Source organism: Carassius auratus, unplaced genomic scaffold (assembly GCF_003368295.1).
Source record: "Carassius auratus strain Wakin unplaced genomic scaffold, ASM336829v1 scaf_tig00216160, whole genome shotgun sequence".
NCBI lineage: Eukaryota > Metazoa > Chordata > Actinopteri > Cypriniformes > Cyprinidae > Carassius > Carassius auratus.
Window position 1 is genome coordinate 174,585 of NW_020528434.1, and position 24,163 is coordinate 198,747.

The following is a 24,163-nucleotide window of genomic DNA, read 5'->3' on the forward strand; positions in this document are numbered from 1 at the left end:
GAACACCGGTGACTTGACTCTGTCCTTAAAGATCACCAGTGACTTGACTCCTGAGGTCTAACTGAGGTCAACGGTAACTTGACCAGACTCAACTCTAGAGAGTGTCAACGGTAACTTGACCAGACCCGACTCTGGAGGGTCAACGGTGACCCGGCCCGACTCTGGAGGGTCAACGGTGACCTGGCCCGACTCTGGAGGGTCAACGGTGACCTGGCCCGACACTGGAGGGTCAACGGGGGCAATTTATTGGGCAATCCAAAATCAGAGTCAAAACAAGCCAGGGTCGTAACCAAACATCAGTCCAAAACAGAAACAAACAAACAAACAAACAGGAACTCGAAACTAGGACCGCGAGGAAACCAGGTGACGGAAAGTAAGGACTCCATGCAGACAAACAGAAAAGGACTGGTTAATATAGGGAGGATAATGACTAACAAGTGAAGACACCTGAGTTCAATTAACAGGAGTGCAATTACTGTAATGAAGGGACAAGGCTTAGTGGGAATTGTAATGCCTACGGTGAGGTGCCTATGAGGAAGTGAGACCACTAGTGAACACCCAGGGAAACAGAGACCAGACAGTGTGACAGATACGGTCTAAATCCTGACTGGAAATCCTCACAGATACCATTTTTCTCTAAGAAGGAATACAATTGTGAGGATACTACCATTTCTAGTATCTTGGACAGAAAAGGGAGATTCAAGATCGGTCTATAATTAACTAGTTCTTTGGGGTCAAGTTGTGTTTTTTTAGATGAGAGGCTTAATAACAGCAAGTTTGAAGGTTTTGGGGACATATCCTAATGACAATGAGGAATTAATAATAGTCAGAAAAGGATCTATGACTTCTGGAAGCACCTCTTTTAGGAGCTTAGATGGTATAGTGTCTAACATACATGTTGTTGGTTTAGATGATTTAACAAGTTTTTACAATTCTTCCTCTCCTATAGTAAAGAATGAGTGGAACTGTTCCTTAGGGGGTCTATAGTGCACTGTCTGATGTGATACTGTAGCTGACGGCTGAATGGTTATAATTTTATCTCTAATAGTATCGATTTTAGAAGTAAAGTAGTTCATAAAGTCATTACTGCTGTGATGTGGGGAAAGTTCAGCACTTGTTGAGGCTTTATTTTTCGTTAATTTAGCCACTGTATTGAATAAATACCTGGTTTTGTTTGTTTTCTTCTAAAAGAGAATATTGTGAATATAGTCATCATGACTTTATATATTAACTGCATCTATGCTGGCCACCATACATTTCAAGCTGTCCAGACACCTTTAACTATTACCTTTTAACAACCCTTTACAAAAAGAAAATGTGTTTCTGTTATCTTCATTTGTCCAAACCATTTGTTGTAAGTTCATTTGTATCCAATCCTGCATCAGGGCTCTGTGTGGTAGCCATTTTAATGTGGTTTAAATTTTGGCTAAATGTGATGAATGTTATTTGGACAAAATAGCACATGCAAATTCATGGCTTTTCAGTACAGTGGATAAAATGGTTTAAAAAAATAGTGTAGTAGTGCTTTGTAAGCAATGTACAAATTGGTTGTGCTATTCTCATTGGAAGACATATTAAAATCTGTTTGAAAATTAATAATACTGGCCTTACCTGTAAAATCATTAGTACCTATACAGCTGTGACTAAAATAATGTAGTTCTGCAGTTATATTCCACTTCTGTAAATGTAGTTATAACATCAAAAGAATATATTGAAAATGTACTAAAAGCAGGACACCATCAAGGGAACCTTTAACATGAATTAGAATGCATGTACCCTAATCTGGTATTCTGTCGAAGGATCGTTACAATTCTCCCATAGAAATGTAAATGGATTGTTTGTTGTTCACAGGAAAGATGGATTATCCAAGAAAGCCATGCAATTTATAATGTTTAAACTAAATTTTACATGTTAGCAACAAGCCATCAAGTCAAAATCTTTAATTAGTTTATTTCATAGATGCCGAACCCCAGGAGACTGAAAAGCTTATACAAAACAGCCCAGCACTTGAACAGTTAAAAAAGGCTTTACACAGTATGGATAGAATACATTATATTCCCTGGTTTATTTGATTTTATTGAAAGCAGCGTTGTGATGCACAATGGCGGTGCAGCTGAAAGTACAGCTTCTGTCTCGTAGTCCTGTCATATCTTTCCTGGGTCCTCCTTGAGTGTAACGGTTCTGTTGAAAACCAACTGGGGAGAAAAAGGGGACAAAGATTAAGCATTGCTTTCCTCCACTGAATTTTTTGTGTATCTATTTAATATATTTAAAATGTAAGTGAGTGTTTATGGAAGTACCTTTTCAGATGTGCTATCAGGGTCAACAGAAAAATAACCCACTCTCTCAAACTGAAACTTATCAAACACTTTGGCCTTGCCCACAGAACGGTCTACTAAGGCACGTTCAATCACTGTTAGGGAATCCTAAGAATGACAAAAAAGGAAAAACAGTGATTAATAAAACTATCAAATCTTTAAAAAAAGTTACAACCAAAAAGAAGAAAGTCTTTATTATTAGATAAAGATTCTGCAGTTGCTTGCTTTAGTTTAATATAGCATAAATGCATTAGTTTGTGGTGGTTAGTTATTCACTACTACTACTGCACATCAACATCAAGGGTAAGACTTTTTAAAAATCTTCAGATCAATAATTTTCCTTACAGGGTTAATGTCACTCAGGAATCCAGCAGGAACTTCAGCTGGGTCTTCTGGGTTTTTATGGAGAAACCTACAGACAGAAAAGAGAGAGATTGAGGATGGGACACTATGTGACATAAAATATTCAAAGTCAATTCTGGGGTTTCAGTACACAAGGAGACTTACAGTCTTTCATACAGGCGCACTTCACACTGGAGTGGATCGCTCACCCACTGAATGAATGCTTTGGGTTTTTCTACAGAGTCTGAGCTGGCACACGTCACCTCTAACTCACACACATTACCACAGCCGTCCTGAAATAAAGGATATCAAATACTGTTATTTATAATGCATTATTCAACATTTAGTTCTGAGTTGATCCTTAAATTTGGCTGAACAAAAAGAGTGCTGAAGTACAATAACTGGGACATTTCACTGTTTGTGTCACTCCACCTGACAGTATTTGTACTCTTCAGTTTGCTTTCAGTCTGTGATTTAGTGGTGGGAATTTTTCAGTGACCCTTTTATGGTAATACCACGTAGTGTTGACAAGTGAATACAATACAAGTTAGTCACTGAATCATTAACTCACCAGACTTGTTCAAAATCACAGAGTTAATCATGAATTACACAATTAAATGATAGATTAATCAAATTTTATAATATATACATTTGTTTAGCTTCACCATAACATGTAAACTAAATTATGCTTTGAATGGTGCATCAACTTGTGAAATGAAAGGGGAATATTAAATTAAACCAATGTCTATAACATTGACATCTGTTATTTGCCTTCATAAGCACACTCCAAACTCACAACATACTAATTTTGCATTCACATGGTGTAGGATTTCTAGTAATTAATATTTTAACTGGTAAATAATTTTATAAAGGTCTGTTAAATGTCTAATCTACTGAAACAAGCAGGTCATGTGAACTATAGGAAAGTGAGTGGTCTTTCACCTTGATGACACGCTGTACAGAGATGATATATCCCGCATGTCTCAAACCTACTGGCTGATCTGGAGTCAGGCGCTTATAGCCCTTCTCCATCACCTACAGCAAATTCACATAAAAAAGCAAAAATAGGGTCAATTCTGCTTATATGGAATGCTAATCAATTTATAAAAAAAAAATATATAAACATCTTAAAGAAAAAAACCTCTCTGAAGTCACTCTTCTCAATAAAGATGGTCTTTGAGAAGGGAACCACATGACTGCCCTTGGCTTCATTGGCTGGGAAGTCTGGGACTTGAACCTCCTTCTGAATAGGGGAAAAACAAAGCAGTGATCCACTGAGGTTATGACAGTATGTTTATGCATCCATCTACATATCCTAAATTATATTTCACAGTGGTCAATAGCAACATATCATTGCTATCTACAGTCTTTGTTTTAAGACACCTAGCAACTACAGTTAATGACCTCAGAGGTATTACTTTTAATAGTTAGCATAAATTGATAAAAAGCAAGAAAGAGCTGAATGAAGGGAAACGTTAGGTTACTAATAACACCACGTCTACCAACCATGGCAGACCAATCGCTGCAGCGATCAGGGAGTCCTGCTCCCTGTATATAATCCGCAGCTACCTGCCATTTCGTCATTCTAGCATATCTCTTCTACGTGCAGAACAGGCAAGGAGGGCAATGTTTGTGAGATACCTCACTTCATGTTATCAGAGAACCGGGGTTACGTTAGTAACCTAACGTTCTCTTTCTAACATTCGTTCGGTATCTCACTATGGGATATAGACAACTCCCGTATTGCCGATATGCTGACGAAGCAGACTAAGAAAGGCTGAGTAATTATCTGAATCATAGCTCCCGACAGAGGTGAAAACAGAATAATATGAGGAATTCGCCCTTTAATACGTGATGATTCTTGAGAAAAAGCACAAAATGTCAGTTAGTAACACTGTAAGTAGTTCTAGAAAATGTATGTGCTTCTCTCTCAGTGCCGAAGACCAAACTCCCCTCACTGTTCTGCCCTCGAACACTGCCCCCCAGCCCGTGAGAGATACATCTGTTGTCACCACTTTCCTCAATAGTACAGGACCCAGAGGACATCCTTTCCTGAGAAAAGACAGGGCTCTCCAATGACAGAGAGCTCTCATGCATTCTGGTGAGACTCGCACTCTGCGGCTGAGACAGCTCGTGGGGCGAATGCCCTGTGACACTGTCCAGTTCTGAAAATCCCTCATTCTCAGCTGTCCCAAGGGAACCACTGACACTGTTGAGTCCATCAGACCCAGTAGTCGAAGACACATTCGGAAAGAGTCTAAACTCTCTCGTTGAAAGAGGGAGAGGCAGTTGAGAAATGTTTTGATGCGCTCTTCTGATAGGAACGCTCGAAACCTCACTCAATTCAACCTGAGACCCAAGAAGACTATTTCCTGTGAAGGAATTAGACAACTTTTCGCTTGGTTTATCTTGAAACCTAATCTCTCCAGATGCGTCACTAGTGTGTGTGTATCGGTCTCTGCTTGATGCGGAGATGGTGCGCAGATGAGCAGATCGTCCAGATATGATGAAACTCTGACTCCCCCGTTCCATAATGGTTTCAGAGCCGCCTCCACACATTTGGTAAATACCCTGGGTGCTAAAGCCATGCCAAAGGGGATTCTCACATACTCGTATGCTGTGCCCTGATAAGCGAACCTTAGATATTTCCTGTGAGCAGGAAAAAGATCTATGTGAAAATATGCATCCTGGAGGTCCACTGAGGTGAACCAATCCCCTTGACGAATACTTTGACACAAAGTTCTGAGGGAAAGCATTTTGAATCTGTATTTTCTGAGGTGTTTGTTGAGGACCCGTAAATCTAAAATGGGACGGAGACCTCCCCTTCGTTTGGGAATCACAAAATAACGGCAGTAGAAGCCCATCTGGCTTTCCTCCATTGGGATCATTCTTATGACTCCTTTTCTCATTAAAGAGGATAATTATTTCTCTAAAACCTGAGCTGCTTCCCCTTGTGCCACTGAAAACACCACTCATTTGAACCGGAGGTTTTACAGCGAATTGAAGTCTGTATTCTCTGTCTATCGTTGTTAAAACCCAGGGATGAACTGCGCATGCGCGCCAGTTCTCCGCTTGAGCAGCGAGTGAGCCCTTCCCGGGTTTGCTCACTGGCGGTGTTGTGCGAAGGGGGGAATAACGCTCCGTCGAAGGAGTTATATTCATTATTTTTTTGTGATTGTTTGTCTTTTTTGTGATATCTTTTTATGTTCATCCCGCTCTGTGCCCTCAGCCCTTGGCTTGGATGCAACAGAGAAAACTTTATTTATGAAGGGATGCTTACACACTTTTGTCTTTCCTCCCTCGGAACCAACCTCGTAAGTGGAGGGAGAGGAAATTTTTTGGGTGGCGCCAGATGAACATGTGCCATTTTCCCGTGAACACTGGACTTTGAACTGCCCACATGAACACTTTGCACATTTAAATTCCTTCTCTATTTTCCCGCGGGAGGGAGAAAGGAATCATTTTGAAGGGATGGGACAGAGAAACCCTGAGTGCTGTTTCAAACCCTTCTTGTTGTCAAACTGATTTCTCAGGTAGACCGCCTCTATTTGTTCCCCTGAGGGGGGGCCGACCGGTGTTTCGCTGCTGCGGCTGAATTATTGTTTCGGTTTCACGAAACCAATCTTTGGCTGAGGGCCCGCGCTTCCCGGCTGTTGTGGCGGACCAGGACGGGAAGGTTAATAATCCGAATGACCTCCTCTACCTGAAGGCCTGAAATTCGGACGGCTTGGGTGATAAGGACGAGCTGCCGGGTTTCTGGGGAGTCAGACCTCGAATTAGAGCTGAAGATCTTTGCCCGAACCCGATGGGATCCGTCGGGACCCAACGGGTTCGGGCTTAATTTCTATAATCTTACGCGGGCTCGGGCCAGGCTCGGGCTTGTGCTCCGGTTTGCGAGGTGAACGAGCGGTCATGTGATGTGTTTCGATTAGCGCGAGAAAGATGCTAAAATGAATGCTGAGCAAATCCGGCGGAGCCTTTATCTTATTTCGACAAGAGACCAACATATTACATCAATTTCCAATTCACAATTAAATGGCACACACACACAAAAAATGGATGTGTTACCTAACAATTCCGGTTTCCACCAGTCTAATGATCTTTCTCTTGGAAACAACAGTGTAAGTGAGGTTGAGTCGGCCATATTCCCACTGCATATATTCATTGAGTCTTAAATGCATAATGTTGACAGAGTATTTACGCTAATGTTGGCATTATTCTTTTATTAAATAAAGCAAATCCGGCGGAGCCTTTATCTTAATTTCGTTATTGCCAAATACCCATCTTAATTTTAAATTTATCTTAATTTTTTTTTTTTAAATGACTCGTTTTTATTGGTGCGTTTTTCTATTATAGGTTAAATGAGCCTATGTCTAGAATGCTGAGATGTTACGATGTCACAGGACTTATTTTATTTCTTTATTCCAACTTCCAAGTGGTCTAGTCTACGTTAGTTATGAGTAAATTGTGTTAAAACATGAATAAATTACTCATTGTTGACAAAAGGCAAAAGGGGTGTGTGCGTGCGCACATTTGAATAATGTCGGCTGTAAACGGGTTCGGGCTTTAAAAAAGCTGTCAATCAAAATGTACTTGTCGGGCTCGGGCCGAAACCTGTCGGGCTCGGGTCCTGTCGGGTCTAACTTTTAAGGCCCGATTACAGCTCTACCTCGAATGCTTCTCCCTTTTTTTTCCGCAGGTCACATTGCCGACGCATAGCTGTTACCGGCGTGCCGAACATGGCCTTCGGATTGATAGGGGCATCCAAAAACTGCGGCTCGGATGCAGGGGGAGGATCTGCCATCCCCAAATTCGAGAAGCCCTTAACAGGTACTCGGTGGGAAAAAGGCATAACCCAAAACCTCTTCATTTCAAACACATAAGCCGGGATGGCTGGAATAAACTGCCTTGCTGGAGGGAGACGTGACGAAAGTCTATTTCCGTCATACAAGTCTCTTTCAGCTCGTTTATCTGCTGGTTGGGATGGCCAGTCGATCGACAGTTTAGCCGTGGCCCTGCGACAGACCTCGATAAGATCTGTATCCGTCTGCACAGGGGAGGTTGAGCTCTCATCCTGTGCACACGGTGGACGCGACTGCATCGGGGGAAGAATAGCATCTTCATCATCATCATCCTCGTTCTCGAGGATGGTCGACAAAACTTCATCATTGTCATCTTCCTCTCCCGCTAACGGATCTTCAAACAGCAGGGGGAAGGACAGGTGACACCTTCTCCATCATCTCACCCCAGGAGCTGGAGTCCTGTGGACAATCCATCGGTTCATCTCTGGGTTGAGCAGAGAGGCATGGGTCCGACTTCCCAGCTACTGCAACGCGAAGCCTTCGCTCTCGGGTTTTGACCGAGAACTTTGCACAGTGGGGACAGCCCTCGGGGTCGGTTAACGCTGTCTGAGCGTGTTTAGCACCCAAGCAGGAGATGCAGAGACCGTGTGAATCTTTCGCAGAAATCCACATTCCGCACGCACATGGACGAGGAGGACGACCCTCTCCTCCGGGGCTCTTTGGCTCTTTTGTAATGGCCATGAAGCCTGCACTCTCTTCGTACGGTAAGCCCACCACAACGTGACCACTAGTACGGAGCTGTGCTGCGACAGAGAGCTCTTTTCCTACTTTTTTTGGTGCGTGGTGAGCAACCAAAAATAAGTAGAGAAACTTAAAGTAGAAAACTCGCCTTGACGCGTTAGTTATCTTACTGTAAGTGTTAGGTCACTCGACAAATGTTAAGAATATATTGCGTTTGGGACGTTACCTTGCGGCTCCGTCGATAAACTGTTTAGCAATAATTCTCCAAGTCTGCTGAGGACAGCTTCTGAAATCTTCACGGGGAAGAGAAAGAGAATGACGAAAATGTAGGTAGCTGCGGTTCAGTTTACAGGGAACGAACGAATGAACGAATGTTAGAGAACCGAAATGCTAATACTTATTTATCTACTTATCTAACTAATTCATAGAAAAAGCAAAAAATTATTATATAAACAAAGCGTTTGTCTTTTTGCAAAGGAGATTGTAGATAGACTTTTTTTTAACATAAGCTTTTAGCTAAACTAGTTAGATTTAATTTAGTTAGTTTAGATTTAAGCTCATTAAATTAAATTATGTTTACTCATTAAACTCATTAAAACATTAGGTATGTGAATATTTAATTTTCACTGGTTTATTAATTTGATAAGTAGTCACTTAAGCAGAATAATGTAACTCCAGTTAGTCATTATAACAAAACTGCAGGTTGCTGAAATGTTGGGATTTATTTTGCAATAATGACTGGCTAGATGTGGTGTATTACATGTAATGAACTTATGCATGTGTTCACCTTTGCTTTGGCTGGTAGGTTGGTGATGGTGACTTTGAGAGGCTCAAGTACTGCCATGGCACGAGGAGCGGTGTCATTAAGCACCTCCCTAACACATGCCTCTAACAGGTGTGGCTCCATGGTGGTCTGGGCAACAGTCACACCCACCTAAAGCAGAACAACAGATGCTGACAAAGGGTAACAGTTTCTAATAGTTTCTAATAAACAAGTATTTTAATGGCTATTCATTTAATTTTATGGACCTTGCAAACTTTGACAACTCCAGCTAATAGATCATTAGATCATTTCTGTTGTACTGACTAACTTTACAACTTATTTCTAATACTATTAATGATTAATATGTTTTCAGCTGTATTTTACAATTGTGCTTATCTGTATCAGCAAAAAACAGTATTCGTGGACCAATACTGTTTTTTGCTGATACAGATAAGCACAATTGTAAAATACAGCTGAAAACATATTAATCATTAATAGTATTAGAAATAAGTTGGAGATCAATGCTCCCATTCAATCTTTCACATGTTGATTTGTACTACTTATGACATAAAACAATGCTACCCCATGTTTTTTTTTTTTTTTTTCTCACCCGGGCACAGAAATTGTTAATAGCTTGTGGAGGGAACCCACGTCTCCTGAGAGCTGTGAGGGTAAAAAGTCTTGGATCATCCCAATCTCTGGAAAATACAACACAAGAGACCAACATATTACATCAATTTCCAATTCACAATTAAATGGCACACACACAAAAAAAATTGGATGTGTTACCTAACAATTCCGGTTTCCACCAGTCTAATGATCTTTCTCTTGGAAACAACAGTGTAAGTGAGGTTGAGTCGGCCATATTCCCACTGCACTGGGCAGTACACATCCAGAGCATTGCACAACCAAAAATATGATGATCGTCTGAGAGGGAGTGACAAAAACAAGAATGTTGTATATACAGCAATGTTCTATTAGTAAAAAATCCTGCTTATCTTTCATATAGAAACTTCTGAACATGTTTTCAATACAGCGTTCCAATGTACTAAACTACAAAATATGATAAGTCATATTGTGAAACAGCTGTTCACATTCTACTCTTTATATATCACTGCATAACAGTTTATTTATATGCATATTGTCTGTTGTACCAACAACATATTGTCATGTGAACTCTCACATATAATTTTATTTTGAGATGTTTACATTTTTTTGCAATAAATAATAGTTATAACATTCACATTGAGCAATAGCTACATTTGCTACAGAAGTTACTAATCTTTGTTAAAAATACAAGTCTTAGTACATGTAAGCTCATTAAATAACAGTTGCAACTTTCAATTTTAACAAAGTGTTATTAAATATTGGAATACCTAAGGATGAATGAATGTTCAGAAGAATTTTTCACTGGCAGTTTATGTTAACTAGTGAATTAACTAATGTTATTTAGTGAAGCCCTAATGTAATGAATTATCAAAACACTTTCAAACAATATCTAGAGCATGTTGTAGTCCAGATTAAAATGTAAAGATTTTTTTTTAAATAAATAGCCTATTAAGTCTAAATATTTAAATATTTGGCGCTGTGATGAACACCATAGCAAATCCACAAATTTGAATGGCTATTTAAATACATTTTAGATAGTAGTGCAGCGGCTTTATTTATGGGGTTTCCAGAGTAAAGGCTGCATTTTCTGCAGTTTAGCGCCATCTGCTGTCAGAGAGTGAATGTGCTTTCATTCAGCGTGTCTCTCAAGTGTTCCCCACGTATTTCTCATGTGTACATCAGAGAGCAAACTTCTTTCAAGCAGCATACAGCGGTGTTGTTCAATTTGACCAGTTTATGGTAAAAGTATTCTTAAAAAGCATTTCAAATTCGGAATAATTTTTAATATATAATTATTCACGGTATTTAGAAGTACCCACAATAACAACATTGTGCATATTCATTACCATGACATATCGCATTGCCAAATACTGGCACAGGTCTACTCGGCACCTGGTCATGAAATGTTATGCCCCTTATCACACAGCCACCTGCTGCCAGCTTCAGTGTAAATATTGCATCCAAATCGAATCAATTTGAGCACGATTTAAACCCAGACGATTATAACCACGCTACGTTCATCTGCCTTGTGAAAGTTACACATAAAGCTTACCTCAATAAATCGATTAATGTTCATACACTTGTTAGTAAATTAAAAAAATATATATAAAAAGAGAATGTTGCTAATTATATCCTAAATATACTACATAATCCAGGAGTTAAAGCAAAAAAAAAAAAAACCTGAGCCTGAACATGAAAAGCATGCAATGACTGTGTCAACTTTAACATTTGAGGATTTGAGGATCCCTGCGCTAGATGGACATCTTTGACCATTGTGCCTTGCAGCTTTTTGTCATGCTTCACCATTCATCAGGGCTGCAACTCTGCAATTGGATACTATTATGCATGTCTCGTGTTACTAAGAGCTAAATATTTTGATTGGCTGATAGTGTTAGTTTGGGTGAAAGAGGAAGCTTTGGTCCTCTCATTCCACTGATAGGCAAACTCACGGACTCGGAAGTGATATCAATCAACAAGATTATTATTATTATTTTAAATGTAGTTTTTTTCACATCCAAATGCTACATGTCGGAAATCCGGCATGGTGCTGGAGAACTTAAAGCCCTGATAATCATTATATTTTACCTTAACCTGTCAGTGAAATTTTATTCAATATTTGCACTACAACAACATTTATTTTTCAACAGCAAATCTTTAAACATAAAAACAACCTTATGTGCAATTAAAAATGTTGTATAGAACTATTTTTAACTGTTGATTATTATATCTAAAAATATTTATTAAATGCAACAGTTTGGAATTGATAGTTTTACTAGCGATGTAACGATTAACTGTGAGCCAGTTAATAATCGATTCAAAATGTGATGATTAAAATTGGTTGAGATGCACACACACACACACAAAAAAAAATCACAATCACAATTCAATTAGAGGTAAGAGTTTATATTTATGTATATCTGAGGGGAACTTACTGTCTTTAGAAAAGTTTAATAAGTGCAGAGCTGTTTTTATTACAGCAGAAACCAAGGAAACGCTTTCAGCGCCACCTGCTGGCAGAGAGTGAATCTACATCTCATGCAGTTATTTTTTATGTATAGTTTTAGAAATCTGAAGTCAAACCATTCTGTTTTTGCTTCAAATGTTTAGATTAAAAACTGCTCATGTTGCATGTATGCAGCATATTTGTTTGGATCATTTACACAAAGCCTTATTTTGCTTACATGAAGACATTTATTTTATTTGTGTTATTTATTTGATTTGGAGCTTGTTTAAAATTTGAATTTAGTTTTGTTATTTACATTTAAATTATATTTAAATTTGGTTATTTAGCAGAAGCTTTTATCCAAAGCGACTTGCAAATGAGGGCATTATAAGCAATTAAATCCAACAAAAGAGCAATGATATGGTATAAGTGGTATATTATTATAGCATTACATTTCATTTTCACAAAGAAACGTGCAGCATTTTGTCCAAGCAATAATAAAATGACATTTAATTTATAATTTGTCTTAAATATCATTTTGTAAAAAAAAACAAAAACAAAAATCGAATTTTGAAATCAAAATCGTGAATAGAATCGAATCATGAGTTGAGTGAATTGTTACATCCCTACCTTTAAGTCAAGTTGCCAACTGTACAGTTTCCTTAAGAAAACTGATCTGATCTGATATATATCCACATTAATCAGAACTAAATAGAATTAAAGTTGGAATCAAACAGCAATGAGGAACTTGTAAATTGGAATCAAAATCAAATCGGTGTCATTACACACTTGAAACACTGAAATAATACAGATAAAATAAAATGCGTTAAGGTTGAGTGACATACCTGGACTGAAACTCTTTGGTGCACAGTGAGTGTGTGATGTTCTCAATGGAGTCACACAGACAGTGCGTGTAATCATATGTGGGGTATATACACCTGTAAACAGGATATAAGATAATAACAGCACAACAATAATAAACAAAAACCACACCATGTGAGCAAAATAAGGTTTCTTACCAAGTGTCTCCTGTCCTGTGATGTGGCGTGTATTTGATCCGATATGCCACAGGGTCCATTTTTCCATCTTCCATCACCATCTTCATTCTGAGAGTGACTTCTCCCTCTGCAAACATGCCTTTTCTCATCCTGTCAAACAAAATCAGAGATTCTTCCACGGGTCGCTCTCTCCAGGGGGACGGAGGGACATTGTGACCCTTGAGTTCCTCTCCACGCTGGTGGCACACGTATGCATGACCCCTGACACACAAACAAAAAGGAATTGTTAGTTAATCATATAAACCACATCAATGTAACTGCTCTGGTAATTTCACTGCTCAAAAAAAAAAAACTGATGCCCTGATTTTTGGTGTCATTTTAAATCCAAACCTAAATTGGTCGATCATTTTGGCATCCATCGACCATTGTCATATATTTTTATTTTCAACAAATATCACAATGTACAACAACATAAGTAAAGATTTTCAACTTGAGTATTTCATTATCAAGATTTAAGCATTCCATCATTTTTCTTTTCCAATCTTTGATTGGCACAACAGTTGTTGAATGTAGTTGCAGTGCAACCATTACAGACTTAAAAATGAGGACAACAGAAGCAATCAATTGCAGTATTAAAATACCTAAAAACTGTTTTAAAACTAAAAAAACTTTATAAATTCTACCTATACACATGAAAAAAGGAATTAAATAGAAATGACAAATGCATACAACAAAATTTCAAAACTTAACATTTAAATGGAAAACAAAAAATAAAGCATTTTTTAATATTAAAATATTAAAGAACAAAAGGTGTAAGAGTATAATAAAGACTCTAACATAAGTCAAACACCTGTAGTAATAATAATAATAAAAATAATTTATTTTTACATTTATGACTAAAAATTACTGTAAAATAACAGTGGAAAAAATATTGAGGCACACAAGTTATTTCAAAGTCTGGGACATCCTGAGGCATCAGGTTTGTAATCCCACCTGCGAATGAGATCAACAGCAAGATCGTAGAGTATCTGGAAGTTATCAGAGGCATGTGTGACAGCGTATGGTTTGTACCCTGAGTGAAAGAAAAGAGCAAACAAGCAAACATCCATATGTGAAGTTCAGCTTTGAAATGTTTTAATATTTGTCTAATACAAAGCCCTTGCTTTATCTTTTTCCTTTTAAATCTTGTTCTAAAATCTGTTTAAGTGCATAATACATTGGAAGCACACACTGCCACAAAGAGTAGTATAGCAGGCTGTGTCTGCTTTTCATGTTTGTGTGAACTTCTAATTGAATACCAGCTGTAAACAGCAATCTGGTAGACTGACTGCTCAGACACGTCAGATCTTAATACTCACCAAGCCACTCCACCATTTCTCTGATGGCAGTAAAGTACTTCTCCTCCTCTTTCTCAGGGTTTGTGTCATCATACCGCAGGAAACAGATGCCATTATTGGCCTACAAACCGATACACAAATTCAGAAAGAGATTTCTTGTTAGACATACATTGTTATGTGTTATGTATATGTGTGTGTGTGTGTTTGTGTGTCTACCTTGGCAAAACCAAAATTAAAATTGATTGCTTTGGCATGACCAATATGCAGAATCCCATTAGGCTCAGGGGGAAAGCGGGTGCGGACCTACGAAGAAGTGAGAAAAGCAAGATTCAGATGTAAACAAAATATTTTGTCAATATGAATTAACTCAATTTCTTAATTCGTGTTCCTGGTCTTATTGTGCAATTCATCAGTGACTTTACTTCAAAAGACAAAAAAAAAAAAAAAAATACAAATAAATAAATAAAAACCTACTGAACATTTACATTTAGTTATTTAGCAGACGCTTTTATCCAAAGCGACTTCCAAATGTCAATGGAAGCAATCAAAATCAGCAAAAGAGCAATGATATACAAGTGCTATAACAAGTCTCAGTTAGCTTAATTCAGTACACATAGCAAGGGCTTTTAATCAATATAATAAATAAAAATAAAACAGATAGAATAGAAAAAGAATAGAGCAAGCTAGTGTTAGGGGTCTTTTTTTGTTTTTGTTAATTGTATAATAAACGAAAAGAACAGAATACAAAAAGATTAGAAAGTTTACAATAGTAGTGAAGCATGAAAACTGAAAATTCAGGTGCAAAATTTTAATTGCACATAACACAGTTATGTCAACTCTTTAATAATTATGTTTCTACTCTAATTTGACCTTTAAATAAATATTTATACAGTGACCGTAATAAAAGCTTGCTTTCATGACAGATACATTAAATAATGAATACAACAGGCTAAATAAAAATATAATTGCAATTTCTAGTTTTGGACGAAAATTTTCAGGTTGTCGAAATTTCAGCACGTCACTACAAAATAATAATAATAATAATAATAAAAAAAACTGTTTAGCTTCTTAATATTGATCCAAGTGTAATAACCTCTACTGCCTCTGCTGACACCTAGGCTATGCTGACTCATACCTGTCCTCCAGTCTCTTCCAAGTGCTTCTTCAGCAAATTCATTGTGTTGGGAGTTACAACATATCCCTCGGTCTTGTAATTCTCCCCTAGAGAGAGAGAACAATAAACCACATTATTAACTTTTAGCCAATTACATTATACATAACTGTGCACACTGAGATTCTGTTTCAAAATCTACAGAATCTATGAAGCTGCCAATGATTCCTGGACACAGAGATATTAACAGTCTCACCTGGCTTATGGAACTTGAGCGCCTCTCCTCTCAGCTGCTCCATCAGTGATTTCCCCTCTGTGGTCGCTTGACCTACAAAGATAAAGAGATACATATATATACACATACATATATACACAAACACACACACACACACACACACACACATTGAGAGAGAGAGAGAGAGAGAGAGAGAGAGAGAGAGAGAGAGAGAGAGAGAGATAAATTTATGAAGAAAAAGTTTGGGTAATCCGGATACTTTTGAAAATGAATATTTTTCTGTCCATTCTGTCCACACTGAGATGGTGTTTTTACCTGGTGAAAATTGAGCTCATCAAAGATGCTCTCTGAAGTGGATACATTTGAAAACACTGTTTTTGCATTGTGTTGACTAGGAAAACTGAGGTATTTGAAAACGATGATGTATAGAATATGTAGAAATATCTGTTTATACCATTATGTGCCTGTTATGTGTTGCTAAAGCTATGTTACTTTATTGCTGTGTGACATTATCCATGTGCCTGTATGATGGGACCCAGTGTTGTCATGTATATGGAGAAGAGGAGGGGTCCAAGAACTGATCCCTGAGGAACCCAAGTGACAAGTTGAAGTGCTTTGGATACCTCCCCTCCCCAAGCCACCCTGAAAGACCTATCAATAAAATAGGATTCAAACCAGCAAAGAGGAATCCCAGTGATGCCCAGTAATGAGAGGGCAGACAGAAGGATATGATTATTGACAGTGTCAAAACCAGCAGATAGATCCAGCAGAATAAGAACTGATGGTTTGGAATCATTTTTTGCAATCCGCAGTGCTTCTGTGATTGACAATAGCCCAGTCTAGCGTTGCTGGATCACTGATACATGGTGAATGAATGGTGGGCAGGGGAGCACCAATAATCCTTTCAGCAGTCTGAACCAGTTCTCGGTAGTCTTCTGATGTCTGGACAGACTCGATAACAGCTGAGTAGAACTGTTTTAGCAGCTCCTGTGGCAGGTTAAACTTCCTCGAATGGAGAAGTGCGTACAACCTTTGTTGGTCCTTTTTAACAATGGAGTCAATGTGATTGTCCCTCTTCAGGTCCTGAGAGATGGTGGTTCCCAGGAAACTGAATGACTCCACTGCAGCCACAGTGCTGTCTATGATGGTGAGTGGGGGGAGTGCAGGGAGGTTTCCACCATCATCTCCACTGTTTTGAGCATGTTCAGCTCCAGGTTTTTAAGACTGCACCAGACAACCAGCTGCTCAACCTCTCATCTGTAAGTAGACTCGTCACCATCCTGGATGAGACAGATGACTGTAGTGTCATCTGCAAACTTCAGGAGCTTGACAGAGGGGTCTTTAGAGGTGCAGTCGTTGGTGTACAGGGAGAAGAGCAGAGGGGAGAGAACACATCCCTGAGGGGCACCAGTGTTGGTGGAGCAGCTGTTTGACATGAATTTCTCACTAGCTGTTGCCTATCTGTCAGAAAGCTGGTGATCCACTGACATATAGATCTAGGAATAGAGATCTGGTTCAGTTTGGTCAGCAGGGATGTTGTGATGATGGTGTTGTAAGCCAAACTAAAGTCCACAAACAGCATCCTCACATAAGTCCTTGTTTTGTCTAGATGTTGCTGGATGATGTTTACTGCATGATCCATGGACCTGTAAGCTCGGTAAGAAAACTGCACTGGGGGTCCAGTAAGGTTCCAGTGATGTCCTTCAGATAAGCCAGAACCAGTTTTTCAAACAACTTCATGATGACAGACGTTAGAGCCACAGGTCTGTAGTCGTTAAGTCTTGTTATCTTGGGATTCTTTGAAACGGGGATGATGGTAGAGCGTTTGAAGCAGGAAGGGACTTCACACAACTGTAGAGATCTGTTGAAGATCTGTAAAAAGATGTGGGCCAGCTGGTCAGCAAAAGTTTTCGGACAGGCTGGTGTAACACAATATGGGCCTGGTGCCTTTCTTCTTCTGTTCTGCATCCGAGTTTTGCTGTTAACCATGGCGTATCATTGTTGAATGTTAAGTAAGTCCTGGTAGGAATGCCTATATCCTTACAGAAACTAATATAGGATGTTGCAGTCTCTGTGAGTTAGTCCAGATCAGTTCAGCAGTAGCAGCTTCAAAAACACTCCAATCAGTGAGGTCGAAACAGGCTTTTAAAGCCCACTCTGTTTCATCGGTCCATCTCTTTACAGTCTTTCCTACAGGTTTAGCAGATTTAGGTTTCTGCCTGTGGGTTTGTATAAGAGGAACCAGGCAGTGATCAGACAGCCCCAAAGCTGCTAGTGTATATGCATCTTTTATTGCTGTGTAACAGTGACCTAGTATATTACTGTCTCTGGTGGCACATGTTTCTTCTACACAATCTGACTTTGCTGCAGCCTGGAATTTAACTACTGGTTTCGTCTGATCAGAGGAGAACTGACCCCCCAACCGAGCCTGGTTTCTCCCAAGGTTTTTTTCTCCATTCTGTCACCGATGGAGTTTCGGTTCCTTGCCGCTGTCGCCTCTGGCTTGCTTAGTTGGGGTCACTTCATCTACAGTGATATCGTTGACTTGATTGCAAATAAATGCACAGACACTATTTAACTGAACAGAGATGACATCACTGAATTCAATGATGAACTGCCTTTAACTATCATTTTGCATTATTGACACACTGTTTTTCCTAATGAATGTTGTTCAGTTGCTTTGACGCAATGTATTTTGTTTAAAGCGCTATATAAATAAAGGTGACTTGACTTGACATGTAACATGGAACAGTTCACGGGAGAGATTGGCTTTATTAAAGTCCCCAAGAATTATTAAAACAGATTCTGGGCGTTGTTGTTCTCTGTGATCTGATCAGCAAGTTTCTGTAAAGCTGAGCTCACGTGCGCTTGCGGAGGAATGTAAACACTCACAAGAATGAACAAGTGAAACTCCTGTGGCGAATAGAATAGCTTGCAGTTAATGAAGAGCAAATCCAGTAGGAGACTTTGTGGTGTGTTACGCTGAATGTTCAGCTGTTCATCCCTGGTCAAACTGAGTATGAAAAACTAATATTTCAAACCTCTCCTAGGTTCATGAAACGGTCGTCTATAAAATGCGTTGCTGTTCTGTTGTAAGTAATCTTAAAGATTATTAAATGCATCTACTTTTGGAAGGCCAAATAAAGAGCTTTTGTTTTCGCCTAGAAACACACAGCATCTTCCTGACATGGCTGCTTCAACACTAACTGCAGTTACTGAAACCATGTTAAGCAGAAGAGCATCTTTGCCAGTGCTGTGAGAGTAACTGATCTGCTTTTGCGTGTGGCTGCAGTATTTTTTTCATTGTTGCATGAGCTGATATTTAAAAACAGCACTAATATGGGGGAGGTCTCGCTCACTTCGGCGATCAGCCCACTACTCGAATGACTCATCCGGAAATGTCACTGTGCTCTCTATGGCCAGTACATGCCTGCATTAATCAGTAATGCATTTCACAGCAATATACATTTACAGAACCACAATCTCTTCAAAATTCATATTGTTTCCACAATACATCGTCATACTACCCAACCCTAGTATCTATGATGCGCCATTTAATTTTCACAAAACCAAAGATGCATGAGAGTCATATTAAAGGGATGTGAAACAAATATCTGTGTCTTACCATTTTCTACAGAAACCTGCTCAATCGTCATATCTTTCTCTGCAGCTTTTGGTTTGGCAGCCTGTGATGAGAAAAAAAAAAGTCATACAAAGTTGACATAAAAACTGCAGAAATCCCTGTTATGCAATTTAAAACAGTATGGTGAAGGTGTCACATGGTGAAGGAAACACATGCCTGGTAGGGAGGTTAGATGGCCACATTTGAACTGTAATGTATCTACCCGGTGGGACATAATTTAGGATACACTTGAACACAGTCTGAAGGAGCCATTTATATATATTCACCTTCTCTGGATCGGTTAATATTGCTATTATTATTCTAGCCACTGGGTGGGAGTGTTGCACTATGTGTGACACGTCACTGGGAGCTAGATATATTTACAGGTGTTGCAATTAGTTAGGAAAGGGTGTGGATGGCGAGGAACACACGGTTCTTACCGTAGCCGTGAGCAGTCAGGTTACCAACAGCACGACAGCACTTTAATATTCAGCACTGGGTGAAATATCATTTTATGTAAATTATCCCTTTTTTACCTTCATAACAAACGGGAACACCACCCAAAGACAGCTAATGTTTGGACTCAGAATTTCCTGCTACGCGTTGAGAACACCATGCCATCTATGCCGAGGCTTATAGGATAGCCTCAACACAGTCAACTATGTCTTAAGTGAATGTAAACAGCCGGGAGAATATTGCATGTGTATCAGTATACTGCATTCATACATTAGTTCTTAAATTTCCTGTCAAAATGAACACTGGTTTGTGCACATGGAAAGCACAGTGTTGTTAGTTCTTTCTCAGATTAAAAAGTCATGCATCCTTTACAAAGTCATGATTTTGGTTTGGGGAACAGGCTCTCATACTAGGTTGTTCAGAAAACACATTATTTTTAAGTACATTATTAAAGCGGTACAAAAAACAAAAACAAATGAAAATGTGATGGTACCAGGTTTCTTTTAGTACCGGTGGTACTGAGGACCCTGTCAACCTGGTTCTTGAAGCATACAGCGCTATGATTTCCGCAAAGCAGAAAACGCGGACAGAATCTCAAAATCCAGTCATAAAAACGAAACTTACATTTTAAGACAGTCACAGAATTTGTTAAAGTTAGCATAAATTAATCAAATCAATTCTCCATATGAACCAGTATCTGTAAATGTTAAGCCGCAAAAGTTGGTAAGAAATATGAATCCTGCATGTTCTGCACGTCTTCGTGTGAATGAATGAATGGCAGAGACGTGCAGGTTTGTTTCCTACATAGACTGAAGCGCGTGAAACAATGAGGACATAAATACATAAACAACATCCCCAGCATTGTTCTGAGTGACTTCACAAGCATTTTACCGTTTCATTTGAGTTTCCATTTAAAGGTATTCACGGCAACCCGTCAAAACAGCCTCTACATTGCGAATAAATCACTCGCATATGCGAATAAATTTTACTATGGGCGACTAAATTATGTCTATTGTTAGCCATTGGCTAATAAATTCTTAGATTTTACTCGCCAGTGTGTGTGTTTGAGGCTATATTTTATATTCTATATTCTATAAACTATATTCTTTGTTGTCTTCTCCTGTCAAAATAATGGAGTTCATTTAGAATTATTCATATTTTTCGATCAAGCAGATTATGCCGGTTTCTCCGGTAGTAGGCAGAGCTAATTGCACAAATTGCAATTTCATTACCGTCCCTGTTTTAATTTCAGGAAATCAGTTCGACCGAACACAGACAATGTGATTAATATTCTTGAACCAGCAGCTCATCAATCCATAGTGCATTGTATATTGTTAGTATGGTAGTAGAATTAGTAGTAGTATTATCTTGTAATAATAATAATAATATTACCTATTACTATTTTTTTTTTTTTACAGAAACCCTCAATATTTTTGTGTTTTGCTTTGGTACCGAAATTGGTACCGAGAACCGTGGATTTTGACTGGTATTGGTACCGAATACTGAAATTTTGGTCTAACAACACTATTTGGAAGTCTAAAACCACAAATAAGGCTTGCTATCAAAAACTGTGAAGCATCTATTTTGAACTGGTACAACATAGCCTAACAATTTACAGTTACATCATTGTGGAAAAAGTTATGAGAGGTGTGTGGTACAACAAAACAGGGACAGTAAAAATATACCTTGGGCTTTTTCTCTAGGTCTGCCTCGGTTTTTGGACCCAGCAGGTGCAGCACCTGAGGAACAACACAAAATTTTAGTGCACATAAAAACGGAAATACACAATGATTTGGACTGATTTGTGAAAGGTAGTAAAACCTGCATATCCACTTCATTCTTGACTATCTTCCCATCAGCCCATTTGAGAGCAGTTCTGGCCTCACCTGAAGAGCACAAACCGAAACGGTTTCTCACCAGCACCAAACGTTACTGTATTCATGCACATATGACATGCTGCCTCACCCATGAGTATCCCCATGTTAAAGCGATATCTCTCTGCCAACAGCTGATCCTTGTGCTTCCTGATAATCAATTCTACCTGTGGAATTATTCATTGACAGATTAGAAATCATAAAGTGCTAACTTAAAGCTGTGAAAGTCTCTTATATTTTTAGTATATTTGAAACAGGCTGGAATTTCTTCTTTTTTTTTTTTTTTGCTTGAATAAACAGAGGAAACCATTTCAATGCTTGGCCACTAAATAACTGATTACAAAATAAATATGTGAACAGATGAACCTGGTATTTCTCATCATTAGCATAAACTTATAATTAACAAATATATATATATATATATATATATATATATATATATATATATATATATATATATATATATATTTGTTAATTATAAGTTTATATATATATATAAGTTTATATATATATTCTGAGTAGGAGTGCCCAGTCTTTTGAACATCTTGCCTGGAACATTTTATCTCCTCCTACAAGTCAGTAATCACACCACAGAAAACCTTGGTGAATGAAGGGTGCTTACCGCATCCTCTATTTGTTCTGGTGTGACCACCACTCCCACCCCACAGGCAGTCTCAAACTCACGTCGATCCAGATTCTCCTGAGGGTGGCTTTTTAAAAAGTCCAACGCCCCTGTGAAAAATATCAGAAATATAAATCTCAGCAAATGGTGAAATGCAAATTATTGCAATTGATTTACCTCTGAACCATGATAAAGGACTAACATCATGTAAGGCTTGATTTTCAGTTATTTCTGACAAACTAGTCTTTTTAGCTATAGTTTTCTCTTCATATTTATGCATTTATATTTATCTTTCCAAATTATGTTGATTATGTGGTGTCTAATAAATCTCATTGCATGTCTTGTTTTCACTTATGTAATCATGATTACTGTGTAAATGCATTCATCTTGTAATGAAAAGTAACACAATCTCTGATAACAATTTACTAAAACAAGTTTATTTTTGTATTATATTTTTGATTAACTGTATCAATTATACTTTCGTACTGATTGAAGTGCCTTTTTTCTTTCGCTTTCATTTTGTTATTGTACTTCAAAGCATTGCTATTTGTTTTCTTGCAATTAATAAAAAATAGAAGATTATTTTCATCTTTCCAAATTATGTTGATTATCTAGTGTCTAATAAATCTAGTCATTGTGAACTAGTTGCATGTCTTGTTTTCACTTTCCCACAATCACGATTACTGTGTAAATGCATTCATCTTGCATTGAAAAATCACACAATCACTACTAAATTTAATTGGCTTATATTTACATGAGAGGCATCTTTATAGTAATTTTAAACTCTTGACAATAACTCTCTGATAACAATTTACTAAACCAAGTTTATTTTTGTATTATATTTATGATTAACTATAGATTAATTATACTTTCTAACTGATTGAAGTGTCTTTATTCTTTCACTTTCATTTTGTTATTGTACTTCAAGGCATTGCTATTTGTTTTCTTGCAATTAATAAAAATAGATTATTAAACTAATATAAAAAGACTAACCGTTTTATAAGAATTGTACAAAACATACATAATTGTGATTAATCTCATAATTTTACTGATCTCTAACGTTACATATTATTTTTAAAAAGACAACACATTGAAAAAAACAACAGAAAAACAACAGAATGACAGAAGAGTAAAAACAGATACCTGACAACTGCAGTTCTGAAGTAATTTTTCGTGTAATGATATATTCTGTGAGGAAAGACAGTCGATTTGAGTCTTTGAGTCGTGTCACCATATTATACAGCAGAGTGCCTGCTGTCTTATCAATGCTTTTGGACCCAAGCAACCCTTGAGCCTGAAAAATAACAAAAGCAATAATGTTACAAATCTTTTCCAAATACTTCTTGTAAATGTAACGGGTAGAAGAATATGTCAAGTAAGTTATCTTCAGGCTGAGGTTGACAGCACATCATGCGTTTTAATTAATTATGTACCTGTTCGATCGCCTTCTTGAGTGTTGATGTGAGTGCCTCATTTTTCAATGTTTCCTTAGCTTTCTGCTCACTAAGGCCAATTGACATGAAAATAGACACCGCGTCCGCCATTTCCCTTCCTGCACACACGCCGGTTTACACTTCCGCCAACCCTGCAGAAGGCATCGATGTCTATGGCAAAAGGCGTGGACTATGCCAAATACCCACACTTGCGCTCTTTGCACAACATCACTTGACTACTTGTATAATGTATTTCCTGTATTTGACCCAAGTGTTCAAGTGAGCATGAAGTGTGTAGATATTTACATTACCTGATGGGACACACTAATGTTATAAAAATGCAAATGTTTACATAGCTTTATTTTCTAAAAAAAAAAAAACATTAAAATCAACTTCTAAATAGGATGTTCAGTAGTCGTTAAAACATTTCAATTTTAATTTGTGGTGCTTCTAATTA

The 24,163-nt window shown here is 38.1% G+C and overlaps 1 protein-coding gene across 1 annotated transcript; it reads right to left on the bottom strand.

Moving 5' to 3' along the window:
• Positions 1 to 1,927: 1,927 nt before the first annotated feature.
• qars1 (glutaminyl-tRNA synthetase 1) lies at positions 1,928 to 23,876 on the bottom strand. Its single transcript, XM_026262437.1, has 23 exons — positions 23,707 to 23,876; positions 23,417 to 23,567; positions 22,274 to 22,383; positions 21,743 to 21,818; positions 21,599 to 21,663; positions 21,463 to 21,516; positions 19,325 to 19,385; positions 15,721 to 15,792; positions 15,489 to 15,574; positions 14,570 to 14,656; positions 14,375 to 14,474; positions 14,010 to 14,088; positions 13,038 to 13,277; positions 12,864 to 12,956; positions 9,756 to 9,893; positions 9,577 to 9,664; positions 8,991 to 9,137; positions 3,802 to 3,903; positions 3,603 to 3,695; positions 2,826 to 2,953; positions 2,664 to 2,730; positions 2,301 to 2,426; positions 1,928 to 2,195 (listed from the first exon to the last, which is right to left on the bottom strand). The coding sequence occupies exons 1-23, from the start codon at positions 23,815 to 23,817 to the stop codon at positions 2,145 to 2,147; spliced, it is 2,325 nt and encodes a 774-aa protein (XP_026118222.1). The 5' UTR covers positions 23,818 to 23,876; the 3' UTR covers positions 1,928 to 2,144.
• Between the last annotated feature and the right edge of the window lie 287 nt (positions 23,877 to 24,163).